The sequence below is a fragment of the Callorhinus ursinus genome, unplaced genomic scaffold, assembly GCF_003265705.2.
Source record: "Callorhinus ursinus isolate GAN/ISIS: 27379988/994484 unplaced genomic scaffold, GSC_fseal_2.0 scaffold9, whole genome shotgun sequence".
Lineage (NCBI taxonomy): Eukaryota > Metazoa > Chordata > Mammalia > Carnivora > Otariidae > Callorhinus > Callorhinus ursinus.
In genome coordinates, this window is record NW_027397071.1 from 31130417 (window position 1) to 31151402 (window position 20986).

Sequence of the window (20986 nt, forward strand, 5' to 3'; positions counted from 1 at the left end):
TCTCTTGCTCTTTGTAATGGATGACTTTTTTTAGTGTTTTGCTTTCTTTCTCTTCATTTTTTGTGTATCTATTATAGGTTTTTGGTTTGTGGTTACCAAGAGGTTCATATATAATATTTTAAGTGTATAGCAGTCTATAGTAAGTTGATGGTCAGTTATGTTCAAACACATTTTATATGAACTTCATTTTCAGTCCCCCCTATGTATATGTGGTCATATTTTATATCTTCTTATTTTGTGAGTCCCATTAACTACTTTTTTTTAGATAAAATTGATTTACTACTTTTAACCTTCATACTAGCTTTATAAGTGATTGCTCTACTGCCTTTATTTTGTTTCCTTTACTCATGAAATTCTTTATAATTTTCTTCTAATCTGGCCTTTTTCTTTTCCACTTAAGGGAGTGCCTTTAACATTTCTTGTAACTGTGGTGATAAATTTGTTTAACTTTTGTTTGGGAAACTCTCCCTTTCCTTAATTCTGAATGATAACTTTGCCAGGTAGAGTATTCTTGGAGGTTTTTTCCTTTCCATGCTTTCAATATATCATGCCAATCTCTTCTGGCCTACAAAGTTTCTGCTGAAAAATAAGCTGATAGTGTTTTAACCTTTGTATGTAACTAATTCCTTTTGCTGCTTTTAAAATTCTTTAATCTTTGACATTTTAATTATTATTGTCTTGTGGCCCTCCTTGAGTTCATCTTCTTTGGAACTCTCTGTGATTCTTGAACCTGGATGTCTGTTTCCTTCCTAGGTTAGGGACATTTTCAGCTATTGTTTCTTCAAATAAGTTCTCCGCCTTCCTCTCTCCTCTTCTGGGGCCCCTAGAATGTGGATGCTTGTTCATTCGATGTCCAAGATAACCCTTAAGCTACCCTCATTGTTTTTTCTTTTTGCTGCTCAGGTTGGGTACTTTCCATTACTCTGTCTTCTAGATTGCTGGTCCATTTTTCTGCATCTTCTAATCTACTCTTGATTCCCTCTAGTGTATCTTCCATCTTGGTAACCATATTCAACTCTGATTAAAAAAAATTTTTTTTAATCTCTTCTTGATGTTCTGAGTTTATCCACTCTTTCCTCTGGTGACTATCTTTATGATCATTATTTTGAACTCTTTATCAGGTAGATTGCTTATGTTTATTTCACTTAGTTCTTTTTCTGAGTTCTTTCATTTGGAGCATATTCCTCTTTATCATTTTGATTGACCTTCTGTGTTTGTTTCTATGAATTAGATGGAAGAGCTACTTCTAAACTTGAAGAAATGGTCTTGTGTATGATCATCCCCTGTGCGGACTGTAGCACCTGATGATTTTGGCTGGCTGGCTGGAGCTGTGGATGTCCTGTAGATTGGGGCAACCCTGGTGGGATGGTTAGAGCTGAAGTGGGCATGGGCCGGGGCAGTCCAGGGCTCTTTGCACAGAAGACGCCTTGGCAGGACAGCTGAAGATTAAGTGGGTGGAAGGTGGGCGGGGGAGTCTTGGGGCATCTGTGCAGGGATACCTGGCAGGGTGGCTGGAGCAGAGGCAGGTGCAGGCCAGGGTGTCCCAGGGTGCTTTGCTCAGGGGGTACCCCGGCAAATCACTTGGAGCCAAAGCAGTGCAGGCCTGGAGTGTTCTAGGGTGTTTGGCACCTGTGTCACCTTGGTGAGACACCTGGAACTGAAGTTAGTGTTGACCAGGGGTGTCCTGTGTGCATTGTACTCAATCTGCATTGGTGGGACGGGTGGGGCTGGTGTGGGCTAGGAGCCCAGGGCTTACTGAGGTAGTAGGTTGGCTTTGGCGATCACCCAGACCCTGTTCCTGTTCATGCTTATGCTATCAAGGTAGAGAAGGAATGTAAACCATGGTGCTCTCTAGCCCTTCTAATCCCAAGAGTTCCAGCTGCTCTCCCACTGTCCGACAAAGTTCTAGGACTGGATCTTGTATATTCTAGTTGGTCTTTTACACAGTTGCTTTCTCCCTCCTGTGCCCCAAGGCAGAAAAATCTGCTCACGGTCTCCCAGTATATATCCTTCCCCACTGCAGTTAGCAGCATCAGGGGGTGGGGATTTCCTTTGTTACTGTGTCTCTCTTGCTGTTCTCTAGGTGGTGTGTTTATCTTCTGTTGTATAAAAGCTGTTCAGTCAGTCCTCAGTTCTTCAGGAGAAATTGCTCTATAGAGAGGTGTAGGTTTGGTGTGTCTATGGAGCAGGTGATTTCTGGGTTTTCCTACTCACTGAATTGAACTCTCCCTCCTCAGATGAATACAATTTAGATCAAAAATAGCAAATACCTGGGGGGCGCGTGGGTGGCTCAGTTGGTTGGGCGGCTGCCTTCGGCTCGGGTCATGGTGTGGAGTCCCGGGATCAAGTCCCGCATCGGGCTCCCTGCTCAGCCGGGAGTCTGCTTCTCCCTCTGACCCTCTTCCCTCTCGTGCTCGCTCTCATTCTCTCTCTCTCAAATAAATAAATAAAATCTTATACCTGGTATGCAGGCCACCATACTCCTGACAAATTTTCTTCTTAGAAAACTTTTCCTTCAGTCTCTAGATTGCTGTTACTAATAGGTTAGAATTAGTGTGTGGGAAACAATCTCTTTGTTAGTACTGATTTTCCTACAGTGAAAGGGCAAGGAGGAAGAAACTGAACAAAGACTTTGCAGTAGGAATATTTCCATGTTTGAGGGGCAAGGCGAACAATTTGGGCTACTCTGTCAAATTCAATTTCAAAATTAGGGGGAGGTACAGTTGCCAAGACAGGTCAGATTATGGAATATCCAGAATGTCAGATTGAAGTACATGCATTTTATTCTGTATGTAATGAGTTTACATGGTACAAAGTGGGGGAGGTTATTCCATAGTAGTATGTATTTAGTAGTTTAGAGGAGAAATGGAGACCAGTACTGACTAATCCAAGTCTACTAATTTGAGATTTATAGTTTGGATTAGGATGATGGCATAACCTTAACACCAAGAAGTGTTTAATAAATATTAATTAATGAAAAGAAAGAGGCAGAACAGCTGTGAGAAGCCACAGAAAGGAAAATGTGAGATTAGTTTTGGGGTGTGAGAGAAGTCAAATAATGACCCAAAAGTTCTTAAACTGGCCACCAGAAAAAAATGACTAAATAGAGTCGGAAGGAGAAATGACTTTTGGGGAAAAGATGATTAAGATTACAGAATTATGGTCATTGAATTAAAGAGTTAGAAATCCTCCTGAGTTCTTTCTACACCATCATTTTTTACAGGTAGGAAAACAGATTCAGATGTTTTAAGGACATAGACCCAGTTATAATAGAGCCAAGAGTAAAACCAAAATCATTTTGGTTTGTCTAATATACTAATGCTGGAGATGAACTATGACAGAAAATCCAGGTAAAAATACTCAATGCTCAGCAGAGGGTAAGGACTTATACAATGGATTTGAAATTTACCTGTTTAGAGGTGATCATTAAGTTTCTCTATTACTAGAATACAGCTCCTATTTTATAATAGGCAGTGATAAAATGGGATCGGATGTGTAAAAAAAAAATTCACTTTATAACCTATTTTGCTGTAGTGCTGAGGAAAGCTTGTACCTGTGAAGCTGAGCTTCCTTCAGTGCTAATACTTAGACAATTATGAAATTTTGACAAAGTCCTAAAAAGTTATAATAGGATAAATTGGCCAAAATATAAAAATTTTAACTGAACTATCTCAATTTTTGTAATGTGTTTAATGAGAGAAAAAAGCCTTTACTGACACTTTAGAACACTTGCACGTATATAAAATAAGGCTAACATTTGGCTAAGGCAATAAATATTTTAAATAGACTCACCCTTGTGGAAGACTGGCTCACCAAAATTCATCACTCAAGTTTTATTTGACTAGTCCCATAAAATAAGACCATTTAAGTGATTTGTTCAACATTTTGAGTTGATTTATCCCTATAGCCCTAAACCACTATTCTTTAACTGTAATGTTGGATTAAACCTATCATGTAATGTAATTGTGTATCAGGGGGTTAAACTCCTGACACAGGAGAGTCAACCTGTGCCAAGAGATGACCTATTTAGCCTGCACGATATTTTAAAAAAACACGGTATTTGAATTCTTTTAGTGTGCTTTCTTTACTGTCTAGTTGCTTGGAGGCCCCACTACACCCTACTGTCATTACACCTATGTTTAAAACTCCTTTTCTACACAGCGTCCTGCTCCTGTCCAAATATATATCTAGCTCAATCATCTTAGAACTGTTCTATTTCTGTAAGTGTCAAACCCTATGTTCATATACGTAAACAGGTCTTTTTTCTTGGATAGTATGAGGCAAGAAAATATAATCAAAAAAACAACGGACATAATCATATTTGATCATGTTACATAAAAAGGCATGTGTTTTTCCGCAGGTAACCTTTGATGTAACTTGGTCTCCAAAGTGCAAAGACAGGTGCTATAATTATGCTGGAATTGCAGATGCTTGTGACTTTCTCTTTGTGATGTCTTATGATGAACAAAGTCAGGCCTTGTCAGAATGTATTGCAGCAGCCAATGCTCCCTATAAGGAGACATTAACTGGTAAGAATTCACAAATGAGCACTTAAACAATAAGCTTATTTTAGTATTTCTAAGTCATTTGTATACCTTTTCCATTTATAAAGCTTCTTTGAAACATGAATATCACTTAATTTGGAGAGCTTTCAAGTTTACACATTCTAAAGTTTTCACTTAATTCTTCTAAAAATCTTGTGGGATAGGTATATTAATCCTCTATTATAGATCAGATGATGAGTGTTAAGTTCTCATTGCACTGCTTATATTAAGGTATTATTTAGTTGGGACTCGAGCAGCTGACTACTAACTTCAAGTCAAACCTCTTGTCCCAAAATTACATGAAGGAGATATTTGCTTTTCTAGAATTTGATAGGATATTTTTGCTGAAATAACCATTAAATAATTTAATAGCTAAGATAGTTATAATGTGAGTACCTACTATGCATGATTGATAGAGGACTGTCTTACTTGGCATTTATTATTAGTGCCCATGCTATATTAAAAATGACATCACTATTCTGTCATTCATATGATGTGGGCTTTGCATTAGCCTTTCTGAAGTTTGGTTTGTATCCCATCAGCCAACTGAATAAACAATTGCTTGCTATCTTTTGGACTCAAGTGAAATTTTCTGGGATAATTGGCCCTGATTTATAAATAAAAACCCTTTATTTTAGAGATAAAGTCTTAAAACCTAGCCTTATCACATCCAAGTTAACAGTCTGATCATATGCTATTTAAAAATAAAAAATAATTGTTACAGTTACAAAGCAATTATTTAATCCAGTGTTCCCAAACTATTTCATAAAGGAGATAACTGTGTTCTATCAATAAAAGGCTCATTATCAAGTATGTTTGAGACCTGGATATTTAATAGTACGTAATAACTTTAAAGGCTCTGAAAAACGGCAAATTTACTTAAACATTCTAGATAATCTTGGAACATCTTTTGGTGGGAAAACATTTTGCATTGGGCACAAAAGGGAATGACCAGGAATTTGTTCATTTTTCTCTTTGCCATAACTACAGATTGAGGGGACATTTCTTGTCCCTGGCTGTAATTCTAGAAAGCACAAGTGAGGGGTGCCGGGGTGGCTCAGTCGGTTAAGTGTCTGCCTTCAGCTCAGGTCATGATCCTGGGGTCTTGGGATCAAGCTCAGTGGGGGAGTCTGCTTATGTGTGCTCTCTCTCTCAAATAAAATCTTAAAAAAAAAAATTCTGAGACCATCCCTTCCAGAAAGTTTATGAACTTTTCTGGAACTTCAGAATCTAGAAAATCAAATATATCTCAGCAGTTAATAGACAAAATTAACATACTTTCTCCTGAAATGTCATTCTTCCTAGAATTAAATTTTGTGAATTTTTTGCTTCAGTTTGATCTTTTGAATGCTTTCTATATTCAAAAAGAAATCATTTATCAAGTGATACAGAATTTATAGTTCTTAAGGGATGATGTTTATAATGTCATGTTAGGGAAACACTGTATTAGTATTTTGCATAAATGTACTTGTTTTTTCAAACTTCATTTCTGACTTCAATTCTGAATGGCTGCATAGTTTGTATAAACCCATTAGAATATAAAAAGAAAAAATATGCTTTTTCTGTCCCAATTTGATTAGGGTATGATGACTACATCAAGATAGGCATTAACCCTAAGAAACTTGTAATGGGTGTTCCCTGGTATGGTTATGATTATACCTGTCTAAATCTATTAGAGGTAAGTAAGGATTTTTCTTATATAATTTTTTTCTTTCTATTCTTTAAAGCCTGTTTTCTTTCATATGTAGAAGTTTGAGACTAAAAGTAGAGTTTATTTTTAATTATTTAATCCCATGGAAGTTTGAGTGTTACATTTTAATAAACTTTTATTCTGTATAGTCAGTGTTATAGTATACGTTTTATTTCTAATATAGTTTTTCTGATTTGCTTAAATCTATATCATGAACATTTTTGTATTTCTAGGATCGTGTCTGTACCATTCCAAAAGTCCCTTCCTGGAGGGCTTCTTGTGGTATTACCTCAGGACGTCAGGTGCCCTATAAAATAATTATGAAGCAAGTAAATAGTTCTATTTCTGGAAGCCACTGGGATAAAGATCAGCAAGCTTCTTATTATAATTATAAAGTAAGACTTTTCACAAATTATGAACCTCTATTCTATCCATTTTCTTTTAGGGTACAATATACAGACTACTGTTTACATGAGTAAACTTGTCTAATCAAGTACTTTACTTTGCCGGTGAGCAGGTCAAGTTATAGTAATAATGGAACTGCTCTGCATGGGCCACTTGTCATTTTAGATGGTGTTATATCACAAACAGGATTTCCTTAATTATGTACGATAACTGTGGCTTTGGGCCAAAATAGGTTACTGGCTCTGTAAACCTCCATTTCAAAGTAGTCTGAGGATTCTTATAGGGAGGCATGATGCTGAGAATAAGAAATGCGTTAGTGGAAAATGGTATAAACTATGTGATATTAGACAAATTATATTACAAACAAACACTGAAGAAACACTACCTGACAGACTTGCTCTGGTCATTTAGATAAATAGGAATTGCTATACCAAAGAGGCAAAGAAAAGTTACATTTTTCATAATTTACCTTTAGCATAATAAAACTTTTCCACACCTCAAAAATCTAATTACAAATCATCTTTGAATTTACTTTGGATTTTGTCACTGTAAAAGGAGCCCTAAAGTGTCATGATGTAAGTTGATTTCAGTAAGAATTTATATTCTTTAATAATCTGGTAAACATATTTAATTTTGTTATACAGGCATGTACATCAATTACATAGGAAGCTTTGATGTAGAGCTTTCTAAATTTTGAAAATTCTATACCTATTCATTAAAATTCTATACCTATTCATTAATTAGGCTTGTAATTTATATAATTCAGATCCATATTATACTCCTGTCTTTGCTTCTTTAAAGTTTTAGAATTCAGGAAACATTTTGATAAGCCTTTGAAGGCCATTCATTTAATGGCACTTTAGACAACAATCTAGTTATAAAACTATTTTCTCTTTCATTTATTGTAAAATTCCATAGCAACCAAATCAAATTTCTTGCTGTGACTGAAGAGAATCATTCTGCTTTCTTATGCACTTTCATCATGCACTCAATAATATGCCTTAATCATGCATACGTTAATCTTACATTTACTCAGTTTTTCATCCTTCACTATTTTGAGGCATTTGACATTTCTTTAAAGTTTTAAAGAACATGAGATATGCTTGTAGTAGCAAATGAGTCTACAGTACTTAAATATGCCACAGTTTATTCATTTACCTTAGGGGACTACTCTAATTCCAGTGGTGCTACCATAAACACATTACTGGCATCCACTGAGAACTGCCTTTTCCTTAACCCTTTTGCCTAGTTCTTTTTATCCCTTATCCAATAGCTTACCTACCTTCTGAGAGAGACTGTGTTAGTCCTAGATAGAGGCAGTTGATGCTGGGGAGGACTTTACAGGCTAGTTTATGGTTCTTAATTCTGTAAGATTTAAAGGAGATATTTTCCCCACCCATTACCTTTTGATTTGGCCGATTCGTCATAAACAAAATCATCTGCTGAGCTCCTAAGTACATTTCCAGGAACTGCAGGGAGTACAAAAAAAATGCATAAGCTGGTTTTAGAGGACCATAGCAGTGATCCTCCTTAACTATATCTGTGTATCAGAATTATCTAATGGGATGGCAAAACACAAATATATGTCCTAGTTCCAACCCTGGAATATTCTGATTAAGTAGGTTTCATGTGGGTCCCAGGAGTTTGTATTTTGAAAAGCTCTTGTACATCTTGGTTGATAATCATCAGATCAGACCAAGGAAGGAATCTTAGGGCATGGGAACATGAGAAGGACTTTAAATACAGTACAGACTGTATTACAAAGCTCATTTGTGTAATCTCTGCTGTTGTGAGAATACCACAATCATCTAGAATCACATACAGAACTATGGAAGCATAAAGTACTGTGCGCTAAAATTTCTAATATTGTACTGAATAATTTATTCTTATAGGATTCTTCTGGCCATTTTCATCAAGTGTGGTATGATAACCCTCAGAGCATTTCTTTAAAAGCAGCATACATACAAAAGCATGGCTTACGAGGCATTGGCATGTGGCACACAAATTGTCTTGACTATTCTGGAGATGCTGTGGCCAAACAGCAAACTGAAGAAATGTGGGAAGTCTTAAAACCAAAGCTGTGACAGATAATAGTTTTGTCAAACTATTAAGATTTAGAAAAATGATCAGTATAAATCAGTTTCTTGAATAAAAATGTACACATTTTTGTCATGTCATATATTTTATTCTACTTAAAAGCAGATAAATGCTTTGGTTGTCTAAAAACAAAGGTAAGAAATCAACTGTCTATGTTTAATACTATAATTAGGAAAAACTGTTTTCAGAATTTTATGCTAATTTCAAAAATATGTATAATTTGAAGCGGAAATTTGCTCAGAATAGGTTTACTTTTGCTCTATACTTTTTGTTCAATAAATTTAAAACCTGCATCAAGCTGATGCAATTTTTCTGCTTCCTGATTTCATATAGTACTCAAGTTCTCTGATGCACTTCAAGTAAACTCACAAGCCTCCGGGGTGGGGGGAAAGGATTAAAATACAAGATAATATTTTGAATTAAATACAATATTTTGAATTAGTAGGTTAGAGCTACCTAATATTTTTCACCAAAATTTTTGTTTACCTTTCTAATACATCTATAATTTCTTAGCTTATATATGCATTTTAAATTATCTAAAGACATTGGTTTCTCAATTATTTGCACAATTAGAATTTTTCTAAATGTATAGAGGTCTCTGTTCTCTTAGGGCAGTTAAGAATAATATTAGTTCCTATAAACACCGATTAAAAAATCTGCATCCTTGAACTCTGGACTTACATAAATCTGTCTTCCCTGTATATTCTGCCTTCAAATTGGAATTATTGAGAATATTTCATTTCCTATTTACCGAATTATTTATGGCAGAGGAAAACCAACCATTTTCCATAGATTTGTTGAATTACTATTTGTATTTCTAAAATTTTAAATTCTTAGACACTAATCTGTATCATAGCTCTGGATGTAAGTTCAATATCCCCATTTTATATTTCCAGATTGCTTTTAATTAAAATACAATGAACAAACTGTCTCTAAGACTATAATACTTAAAAGCTTCAAAACTAAATAGCCACCGGTTTGCTTTTTTACATCTAATATTTCCTGAAACACTTTGTAAAATCCACACGAAAAGTGAAAAAATATAAAACTTATGATTTATATAAAATATTGTGCCAAGGAGAATAATGGTTAAATTTTTTGACAAGTTTTAAATTAACATACCTACTTGGGATTGTAAAGATGTGTTAATTTTCTTCTGTGCCAGTTCAGCTTTCAATGTGCGTAAATCTGAAACCGCTTGTTTTCTCATCTATAAAAAGAATCACCTTTCAAAAATGAACTTTGATCTTACCCTTCTAAAATTGAGACAGCCCTAATTGAATGCTGCTAGTGAAAAGAATCTAGAATTGCATTATTCAGTACAGTAGCTAAGTGCCACATGTAGCTACTTATAGTAACAAATCATAATCAGTTCCCCAGTTACACAACAAGCTCCATTTCAAGTGCTCAATATCCTCATGTGGCGGCTGTATCAGTGCAGATACAGAACATTTCTATCATTGCAGAAAGTTCTGATTCTAGAAAGGGGTCATTATTCATGTCATAGAGCTATTTCTGATAAAGAAATAGAAGATTAAGATAAAAGAAGTGAACTCTGAGCTTTTATATAATTATATATATATGAAAATAATCAGCATGAGATAATTACCCCCAGAACGGGTAAAAAAAAAAAAAAAATTGAGCTCAGAGTTCAGTGGTTTGTCAGACTTATTTATGGATGACTCTAATATATGAAAATTACTTTTAAAATACTGAGACTCTATATACTGATTCAGAAGGTCCTTTTCCTTTAAATCTTAGGGAAATTCTACTAATTTTACTTTGGCCTTGTTATAACATGCACCTTTACACAGGATTTAATTCTTGCATTTTTTTCACTCCTGCTCTTGGTTGTTAAGGTAACAATTTTAAGACAATCCTTACTATCCTTATGCTATTGATACCCAAAATTAAAACACTAAGACAATTTATTTCAGGATAAATGTTATCTGATTAGGAGAAATGCAAATTACCTTAACTTCTATTATGAGTTTCATTTTGTCAGTATCCAGTTTTCTCTTAAGTTGGTCAATTTCATGCTGTACTTCAGTGATCTGGATTATAAGGTAATTCTGTGTGAAATACATAAAGATATCCTTATTTAGTATAACATCTATTTTTATTTTTAATTGCCTTGTAAACTACGAAGTGGTAATACCAAAAAAGCAAATCATAAGAATAACCTATTGCATAAAATAAACTCATTGCTTTGGAGTAAATTTCTTATGTCTCAGGGACCACATTCTCTTCTGTTCTACTACCTTTATTCATGTTTTATTAAAATAAGTAGATATCTGTACAAGTTGCCATTAAATTAGCACCACAAAGGCAAGAACTATTACTACAAAAGGAAGATACTAGGAAAGCTTTTGAAATTGTCATTATACTTCATTAGCTGAATCAGATTATTACTTTAAAATAGTTAATAATGAAATACTGTATTTTATATAAGAAGTCTTTTTGGCTATTTTTGTTTAGAAAAGTTTATTAAGTATAGTGGTCAACAAGAACTATTTGGTAAAACAAAAAATGAGCTATGCAAAATAAAAAGTATCAGCTAAAATGGACAAACCATTACTTGAACCTATTTGAGTTTTACATTAGATTTCTCTAAAATAGTAAGCTTTTACTCATAGAAACAGAACAGATTCGTGGGGGTGGGTGGGTAGAAAATAGGGGGAAATGGGTGAAGTCCTGAGGATATAATGTCCAGCATGACAACTATAGTTAAAAATATTGTATTGTGTATTTGAAAGTTGCTTAGAGAATAGACCTTAAAAGTTCTCATCACAAGGAAAATAGTTTATAACTAAACATTGTAGTAATCATTTCACAATATATACATATATCAAATCATGTTGTATACTTTATATCTAATGTTATATGCCAATTATATCTCAAGAAGATGGGAAAAATAAAAGAGCAAACTTGTACTATTTCATCAAGTCTAAAATTAAATCCATACTTTTAATCATAATTAACATATAATCTTTTTTGGTCAACCAAGAAAAATTGATAAATGGCCTCTAGAATTTGTTTATATATGGTAGAATCACTCAATTAAAAAGTAAACATATTTCTGATCTATCAAGGTTCAATACTATCTCAAGAAAAAAAATCAAAATTTAATATAATTTAATAATTTCCTTAGAATATTAATACCTTTAGATTCTGTGGGTCTTATTAACTATTCCCCAGCTAAAGAAAAGGAATGTAGTGCATACTGTTGATCCCTTGCCATATTCCATCAGGTATTCATCTCTTCCATTGATTCAAAGAAAGTGACCCTATCCCCAGGTACAGAGGTAGACCCCAAGTAGTCTAAGTTAATCCAGGTTAGGCCTGGCTGAACCCCATCAGGCTAAAGGAAAAATTTTATATATTCTTGTTTAGGAGGCATATAGCCCTACTAGCCATTGGCAACTCTACTTGTACCATGAGGAAAAGCAGTCTTATAATGAAGCCAACACTGAAAATAATAGGGAAGAACTATTGGAAGCACCTAGTCTGTTTAAAGATATTAAGCTGCTGATTATAACCTTTCAGCACCCATTATATGAGATCATAAATTTTCTTATTAAGTCAGGTTAAGTCAAGGTTTTGTTACCTGTAGCCCAAAGCATCCTACATATGATAATACTAATAATGATAAACCATGTATTTTGAGTAGAATTCTCTAATAGAATGTGAACACATTTAGTAATAAGTACCTTAGAGTCTGTGATGTTTGCCAGATTCTTTGGTCTCATCTTGATCTCCCTGGCTTCAAGTTGCATGAGCAGTTTTTTATAGTAAAGTTCCAAATCTTCTTGAAGTTTTGTTAAAACCTCCTCTAATGATGCTGTAATTTTCTTTGTTTCAAAGTATTTTTTCTTCCAACCATCACAGGCTACAAAAAAAAGACTATAGTGTGAGTCTGACTAAAGGATTAAACTTTTCAAACTGGAAAGGACACTAGAGTTAATTTAAACCCTTCTACGACCCTACCCTTCTTCCCTCATATGTTGAAGAAATTAAAGCAAAGACTGAAATGTTTATTAGATAATAAAAGGATTTGCCTTACGAATATAGTAGTGATAAACACAGGAACCAAGTTCTTTAAACTTGTAATTATTTCTGAAAAATCTTGATTAAAAATACTACCTATAGCAAAATGTGTATATTTTGATCACTTTTTTCCATAATCTGATTTGAAGTCATTAATTTAAAATGATAAACAAAAAGGCATATTTTTCAGCCCCCAAAATGTTTTATAAAATAAGCTGATTCTGATTCATCACTTATTAAAATTATTCCAAATATATCCCCAAGCTTATATAGGGCAGAATTTCCTAAACTCTGAGCCCCTTAGTTGAGAAAATTAGAAATTAAATACTGCCAATTTAGGGAATCACTTTGACACCAAGAAGAGTCTACATACAAACTTAACAGGAACATAAACTGCATGCTACTATATCAGAATATGCATATGTTTAAAAGATTATCAAAGAAATGAAAACCCCAAATTTAAAAAGTCTATATGGTGATTTGATTAAAATTCAAGAGTTTATTTCCCTCATGCCTTATATCCAATCCCTCAGCAAGTTCTATTGGTACTATTGCCAAAATACTTCCAGCATCTGGCACGTTCTACCTTCTTCAAAGTTATGTCCCTAGTCAATCCACTATCTTTTTTTTTTTTTTTTTAAGATTTATCCTGAGAGCGTGCACATGTGTGTGTGCAGAGGATGAGGGAGAAGAATCTCAAGCAGACTACCCACTGAATTCAGAGCCCAACATGGGGCTCGAGCTCACGACCCTGAGATCATGACCTGAGCTGAAATCAAGTCAGATGCTTAATTGACTGAGCCATCCAGGCACCCCACTATCATCTTTTGAAAGTACATTATGTTTCTAACTGGTCTCCCTGCTTCCATTCTTGCCCCTCTAACAGGCTATTCCATATAGCAGTCATTCTGATCTTTTAAAAATATTTTTTAAATCATATAAACCTCTAGCTTAAAAACCCAACAATGGCATCCTACCTTACTTAGAATAAAATCTAAACGTCTTGAATTGGCCTGTTCCTTGCTGAGCTTTTATTTTCCTCTACATTACTCTGTATTACATTCCAGCCACACTAGCCTCCTTTCAGGTCCTTACTACTGCAAGCTCATTTCCATCTCTAGACCTTGACATTTTAGTGTTCCTTCTGTTCAGATTGTTTTTTCCCCTCTCTTTACCTGCCTGTCTCCTTATTAATCACATCATAATGGTATCGCCTCAGTGATGCCTTCCTTGAAAACCCTAGCTAAAGCATCTCTCCTGCCCCATCACCCTTTAATATGCTTTTTTTCTTTTTTCTTTTTTTTTAAATGGACTTCTGAGCTCTGGTCAGTAGCTGATATTGTCTTATTTGTTTACTGTCTGTCTCCTCCCATTAGAAGCAAGCTCCTTATGAGCAGGGCCTTGTTTATCTTGTTTGTTGCTATATCCTCAGCATTTAAAACAATGTAGGGAATGGAGCACATAACCTCAGTAAATATTTGATGGCTGATACATGCCTTTTATCTTGAAACGTTCCTGTTGAAATAGAAAATGATCATTCTCATTTTATAAATAGAAAAAGGGAGGCACGAAGAGGAGAAAAAAGTGAAAGATTCCTCTGGTATTAGAATCTTGGTCCTATGATTTTTAGTCCATTACTCAAATTTGTCTGATAAAATCACTTTTAACAGTACAACAAAGCTGAGTCACTGCCACCATTTCCAGGATAACACTTAATATTATGAGGTGGAACTTGCAGAAGTATCTCCTGACACTGCCTATAACCTTCAGTCAATTCTAGTACTGAAGCAATAATTTTGCTGTCAATTGAGGATTCTAAAACCAGTTAATTCCATATATACCTTTTATTCATATAACCCTCAAATACAATCCAAAATGCAGTCCTTTCAAACCCTTTAACACTTCTCAAACCATTATCCCATACTTTCTCCATTCTGGCTCATTTTTTCTAATAATAATAAACTTGTTTCTAACTCTGTTGCAAGAAAACTAGCTGCTTTTCTACCTAATTTCTCTCATTCCTTCAATTCACTCATTTAGGTTAGCAAAGTAGATAGACACATAGCACAAAATTAAGCATAGAGGGAGGACTAGGATCCAGAGATTGCTTCTAGAGTAAGTGCTATCTAAGCTGAGATTGAATGACTAGTAGGAAATAGCCAGGTGAGCTGGGAAGAGGGGAGATAGAAGGAAAAGATGTAGCTGACAGAGGGAAAAACATGTCTGAAGGCCTAAAGCCAAGAGGAGGCACACTTCAGATTCTAGCATACTTAACACTTTTCCTGGAAGCCTTTCTTGATCTCTTCCATCTAATTTGGGTGTTCTTTCTCTGTACTCCTCTGTGTACTATTCTGTAATTCCTTTATCATAGGATCATCAGGATGCATCATTTTTTTGATTATCATTTCCTCACTGGACTATAAGCTCTTTGAGGGCAGAAACAAAACTGTGTCTGCCTATTACTATCTCCTGAGTCCCTAGAACAGTGGCTAAATTCAGTAGACAATAATGAATAAACAAATAAATGAATGTCAATTATAAAAAAATTTGAACTTAAATTTTAAAAACCACCTGTAAAGCATGCTAGTGATAAAAGATGTAAAACTTTACCATGATATCGCTTCAATTTTCTTTGTTCAAATAGCTTTTCAACTTTTTTTATTAGTTCTTCTCTAATTCTTTCCAGATATTGCCTTTCTTCCTTTACTTGTTTCATTTGTTCAATAATCTTCTCTCCTAAAAGGTAATAACCCATCAATGTCTAAAAGCTAAAAGCTGGGAGTGTAAAACTTAAAAGTAATTAAAATAGCAAGAGTAAATTTTACCCAAAAGTCTGTTTTTTTTTTGCTGCAGTATAGCATTTGCCACTATGGCAAATACTGAGGAGTCATTTCAGTTTCTAACAGGGATACATAAGAGGATTTCCAGATAAGTAAAGAATATCATATGTCTCTTTTACATTTACATATATGTGTAGAAATTAGGTAAAGTAGTTATGCATCTTGGTTTAATTCTTTTGGTAAATTTATCTTGGACCTAGACTTATTGTCCTTACATAAAAAATGTGTGTACACACATATATATTTAAAGATTTTATTTATTTTTGAGAGAGAGAGAGAGTGCATGCATGGGCAGAGGCAGAGGCAGAGGGAGAGGGAGAGAGAAATCTCAAGCAGACTCTGCACTGAGCACAGAGCCCAACCTGGGGCTCAGTCTCACAACCCTGAGATCATGACCTGAGCTGAAATCAAGAGTCGGATGCTTAACAGACTGAGCCACCCAGGTGCCTCAACAAATGTATATTTTTAAAAACACAAATATGGGGCGCCTGGGTGGCTCAGTCGTTAAGCGTCTGCCTTCGGCTCAGGTCATGATTCCAGGGTCCTGGGATCGAGCCCCACATCGGGCTCCCTGCTCAGCGGGAAGTCTGCTTCTCCCTCTCCCTCTGCCTGCTGCTCTGCCTACTTGTGCTATCTCTCTGTCAAATAAATAAAACCTTAAAAAAAAAAAACAAAAAAACCCACAAATATTAGTGATTAAACATATGCAGTAATTAACATATAATTCACACACTTTAAAATAATGTAACATTTTTGTGGTAAAATACATATAATAAAATTTAGTTTTAACTATTTTTAAATGTACAGTTCAGTGGCATTATGTACATTCATGATGCTTTGCAGCCATCGCCACCATCTATCTCTAGAACCTTATCTTCCCAAATTGAAACTCTGTACCCATTAGGCAATAACTTCCCATTAATAGTTAACTTTATCTCATAGAATCATCTGTACTTATAATGTCATCATACTTACTTTCAATGTGTAATAAAGAGGTATCAGTTATTCTGGGAGAAAGAGCAGGCTGACAAGGAAGTGAAGGAAAATCAATAAGATCTGGTAGGGTGATGCATTCTTTTTTACCTATCTATAAGCAAATATGAAAATCAGTAGAACTGGTAGGATGACACATTACTTTTCACCTATCTGTAAGCATCTGATAATTCACAACAGCAATGCATTTTTTTTACTCATATGGTGACAAACTCCCAAATCTTTATTTATAACTACAGAGATTCTCTCTTGTGCTCCAGCTTCTCCACTATTCCTTGGATATTATACACAGGCACTTCACTTAATAGGAAAAAAAAATCCATTAATCCTTCCTAAACATGATTTCTTTCCAAGATTTCTTAGTTATGATTTTAAAATTTTTCTAAGATGACTATTGATTTTTTTTTAAATTGGGTCAACTTTGATAATTTATATCTGCTTTGAAAATTAGAAAATGTATATTTTCAAATTTTAGCATATATTTTATTCTCATATATTTTATCTGCTCTGTATTTGTTTGTATCACCTTTACCTTTCCTAACTTTTGTGTTACCACCCTTTTATGATAAACTACCTTAAGCCTTACCGATGCTGATGTTTCTCTCACTAGCACTTCATAGATCTTGAGTTGTTTTCAATTCTGCTAGGTTTTTTACTTCTGTTAACTTCTTAGTTTCTTCTTCTATCTTCATTAAGTCCTTACCCCTTTGTTTTATTGTTCTTTCCTAGTTTTTAATGTTCAGGTTCCAATAAGATAATGGCAACCACCTAAATTACAATCTCTCCATATATCTTCCCAATTACTATAAAAGGAAAGCAAATAAAATTACCCATAATTTATGTCTACAGCATAACTAGTACACAGACTCCTTTAATTTACACACACTTTACATATAAGTGGGGAAATAAACACCCTAGACTAGCAGAGTGTGCCCACCTACAAATATATGTGGACTGTGCATTAGAGATTGCTATATAAAGATAACACAATAAACAACCACGATTTAGTCTAGAAGGAGAGGGCCCCACATGCATAGAAGAAATACTGAGAGTAAGGATAAGATCTGGTAAATTAGAGCACTTTTGAGTAGGAGGCCAAAAGAAATGGATTATAAAATGTAGGGGGCCAGAGGTGGTAATCATGGGAAGACAGCTTCTAGGAGAGAGAAAAATACTTTGGAAGAGGTGTTCCCAAGGGCCAGGTGGTAAGAGAAAAGAAGAAAGTGGCCAAAATAACAGCTTTGCCAAATTAAATTAGTAGAAGAGAATTCAAAGAAAATAGACACTGGGGCACCTGGGTGGCTCAGACGGTTGAGCGTCTGCCTTCAGCTCAGGTCATGATCCCAGGGTCCTGGGATCGAGACCCGCATTGGGCTCTCTGCTCAGCAGGAAGCCTGCTTCTCCCTCTCCCGCTCCCCCTGCTTCTCCCTCTCCCGCTCCCCCTGCTTGTGTTCCCTCCCTCGCTGTATCTCTGTCAAATAAATTAAAAAAAAAAAAGAAAAAAAAGAAAATAGACACCAAAGACTCCATTTAAGAAATAAATAAATAGCTGCATTTTGCTATATCAACAGAAGAGGGAGCTCCTGATCTAAAAAGCAAAAGAAACTACCAAACCACCACTCCCTGTTCCTCTGTAAGAACACCTGTTATTATTACTTACATGGAGAAATCCAACACAAGTAAACATAATACAAAATAATCTAGGATCCACACAAATGTACTTTTTAAAACCCTCAAAACTGAGAACTAAGACAAAACAGGCAGCCACGAAGCAGAGAAAGACTTAATACTTCCAATATAGATTAAATATAATTAAGCAAGCATTTGCAGATACCAACAACACAATAAATCAGGAATTTTAAAACTCGGAATAAAATAGGAAAAACAACAGGAAGATATGAAAGTTGGCTAAACTGAAGAAAGAAATTAAGGGAAAAACAAAATTGTTTCACAAATGAACAAATTAGCACGTATCCAAGAAGGAACAAATAGGGCCAAAAAAAGGACAGTGGAGAATACAAATAAAAAGAGCAACGAAGATGAAACACAAAAATATAGTAAAATATATCTATTTTACTATTTTTATTTATATCTATTTTATATACGTTATTTAGAGAAAGTAACATATATAAAAGGTAAAGAAGAAAAAAGAAAACAAAACAGTAGAATGGATCTAACTGAATTTTCTGAAATTATAATTTTAATTCCTGAAATAAAGAAGTCCTAATTTTCACACTGCAAGGATCCACTGTGTACCCAGAAAAACCTGACCTAGAATTCTCAATTGAGATACAGTCTGGTAAAACTAGTACACATTAAAGGAATCCTCTGACCTTCCAGGAAAATATATGCAAGCTAGTGTACAAAGAAAAGAAAACGAGGCACCACGCTTATTAGTAACATATATAAAACAAGACATCAGTAGAGCAACATTTCAAAGAAACTGAAAGGAAAAAAGATCTAAGCCAAGGATGTGATATCCAATCAAGCTATCCTTCAGGTAACAAAATTCTATAGCGGGGATTAACAAATTTTGTAAAGGGCCAGAGAGTAAATAATTTAGGCTTTGTGGGCCACATATGGTCTCTGTCATGATTCTTCTTTTTTTCAATTCCTTAAAAATGTAGAAAACACTCTTAGGTCCAAGGCCTTACCAAACAGTCTGCAGGCCCTAGTTTGCTTAACTCTGCTCTAGACAAAGTTTTAAATGTGGAAGAAGAGAATAGTGAGGTGCTTTTTTAAATTGAGTTTAATCCAACCAAGAGATGATTGAAAAATCTGCAAAAGAACTGGCAGTAAGTGTTGAATATATTTAATTATTTGAGATCTGAGACTAAAACAAAAGGTGAGGGGGTAGACTAGAAGTATGGTATATAAATGTTATATTCTTTGACACAGTAGAAATAACACAACTAAAAATACATGAGAGAAGAAAGATTTTTTTGATTGCCCTGAATATAACAGGTAGGAGTCAGTGGATAATTTTAGAGGTAACAAAAGCGGAAGCATACATTTTTAAAAAAGGAAAAAGACTAAGAATACTAGTATAAATGTATTAGTATAAAGGTAAGCACTAGAACAAAAATACAACCCTCCTAAAACGAGGAGGGGGGGAAAAGTACAAATAAACTACATAGTAACTCATACTAACTGTAACATAAAATAAAATGACAAATCTCAGGACAAACACATCAGTCCTATCAACGTAAGCAGACATAACTCACCTACTAAATGAAAAATATTTTCAGACTGTCTCACAAAGCAAAACCCAACTCTATCTAAGCTGTACATATAAGACATACCTAGGGGCGCCTGGGTGGCTTAGGCAGTTAAGCGTCTGCCTCCGTTCAGGCCATGATCTAAGGGTCCTGGAATCGAGCCCTGTATCGGGCTCCCTGCTCACTAGGGAGTCTGCTTGTCCCTCTCCCTCTGCCCCTCACCCCAGCTCATGCTCGCTCTCTCTTGCTGTGCTCTCTCTCAAATAAATAAATAAATAATCTTAAAAAAAAAAAAAAAGACATACCTAAAACAAAGCAATTCAGAAAGGCTGGATAAGAAGTGGGGAAGGAAGATAAGGGTATTGCCAAATAAATGTATACAAAAAGAAAGCAGGTTAGTATCTTGATACGCAATAAAGAAGAATTCAGGCCAAAAAAAAAGCATTAAAAGAGTCAAAAAAGTGCAAAAGTGATTTTAGTATTCACATAAGAACTTCATGCCAAATAACATATAGAAATCTAAATAGATCAGAAAACACAGGAAATGTAAGGATAAACAGTAACACACTAATAATAGGAGATTCTAATATACCATTCTCAGTCTACGACATAGCAAGAGAAAATAATAAGGATATGGGAAAAAAGGATATGGAACACTGAAGGCACTCAGCAAGGTAGAGTGCAGACAGGCGCAGAGTAGAAGATGCTTGCAACATACACAAGCATCAAAGAAATATCTTCAGAGTACTTAAAAAAATTATACATTATCATATATATATCATATATATGATATATATACTCTATATTATATAATTATATATATAATCAGAAACATATAGCAAACAACTCAAAAGAAACACTTGAAAAGGTACTTTCAAAAGGTTACCAAAATGGAGTCCATAAAAATATTAAAACAGGACCAACTTTATGGATAATCTGGGAAATTAAAATTCAAACCATGGATAGCAGTAAGCATCCACTAGACCAACAAAAATTTTAAAGCATGAAGATAGCATGTTTTATTAATATCCAGCAAAAATAGAACAATTATTTGCTGAAGATGATGCACCTTTTGCTCTAAAACCCAAGGGCTCTGAGCTGTGATTCCCCTGCCAGGGCTTGTCTCAGACTCCATTCAGCATTCCAACCTAC

The 20986-nt window shown here is 34.8% G+C and overlaps 2 protein-coding genes across 12 annotated transcripts in view; one reads left to right on the top strand and one right to left on the bottom strand.

Annotated features, from left to right (window-relative positions):
• CTBS (chitobiase) overlaps window positions 1-8723 on the top strand; it is a 36066-nt gene extending 27343 nt beyond the window's left edge. Inside the window, exons 4-7 of the mRNA XM_073896417.1 lie at window positions 4361-4529; window positions 6125-6222; window positions 6468-6629; window positions 8532-8723. Of these exons, the coding sequence (XP_073752518.1) occupies window positions 4361-4529; window positions 6125-6222; window positions 6468-6629; window positions 8532-8723 (621 nt within the window). The remainder of the gene's footprint in view (window positions 1-4360; window positions 4530-6124; window positions 6223-6467; window positions 6630-8531) is intronic.
• Window positions 1-20986, bottom strand: part of SPATA1 (spermatogenesis associated 1) — a 55717-nt gene that overhangs the window by 4945 nt on the left and 29786 nt on the right. For 3 of the 11 annotated variants that reach the window (XM_073896403.1, XM_073896411.1, XM_073896412.1), the window contains 6 exons: window positions 16599-16710; window positions 15394-15519; window positions 12447-12625; window positions 10710-10808; window positions 9859-9946; window positions 8043-8108 (listed from right to left, as the gene is read on the bottom strand). In XM_073896403.1, the coding sequence (XP_073752504.1) occupies window positions 8043-8108; window positions 9859-9946; window positions 10710-10808; window positions 12447-12625; window positions 15394-15519; window positions 16599-16710 (670 nt within the window). Of the gene's footprint in view, window positions 1-2760; window positions 4510-6481; window positions 6542-8042; window positions 8109-8596; window positions 8718-9858; window positions 9947-10709; window positions 10809-12446; window positions 12626-15393; window positions 15520-16598; window positions 16711-20986 lie in introns of those variants that run through there. The other 8 variants (XM_073896405.1, XM_025872090.2, XM_073896406.1 and 5 more) reach the window with 7 other exon arrangements.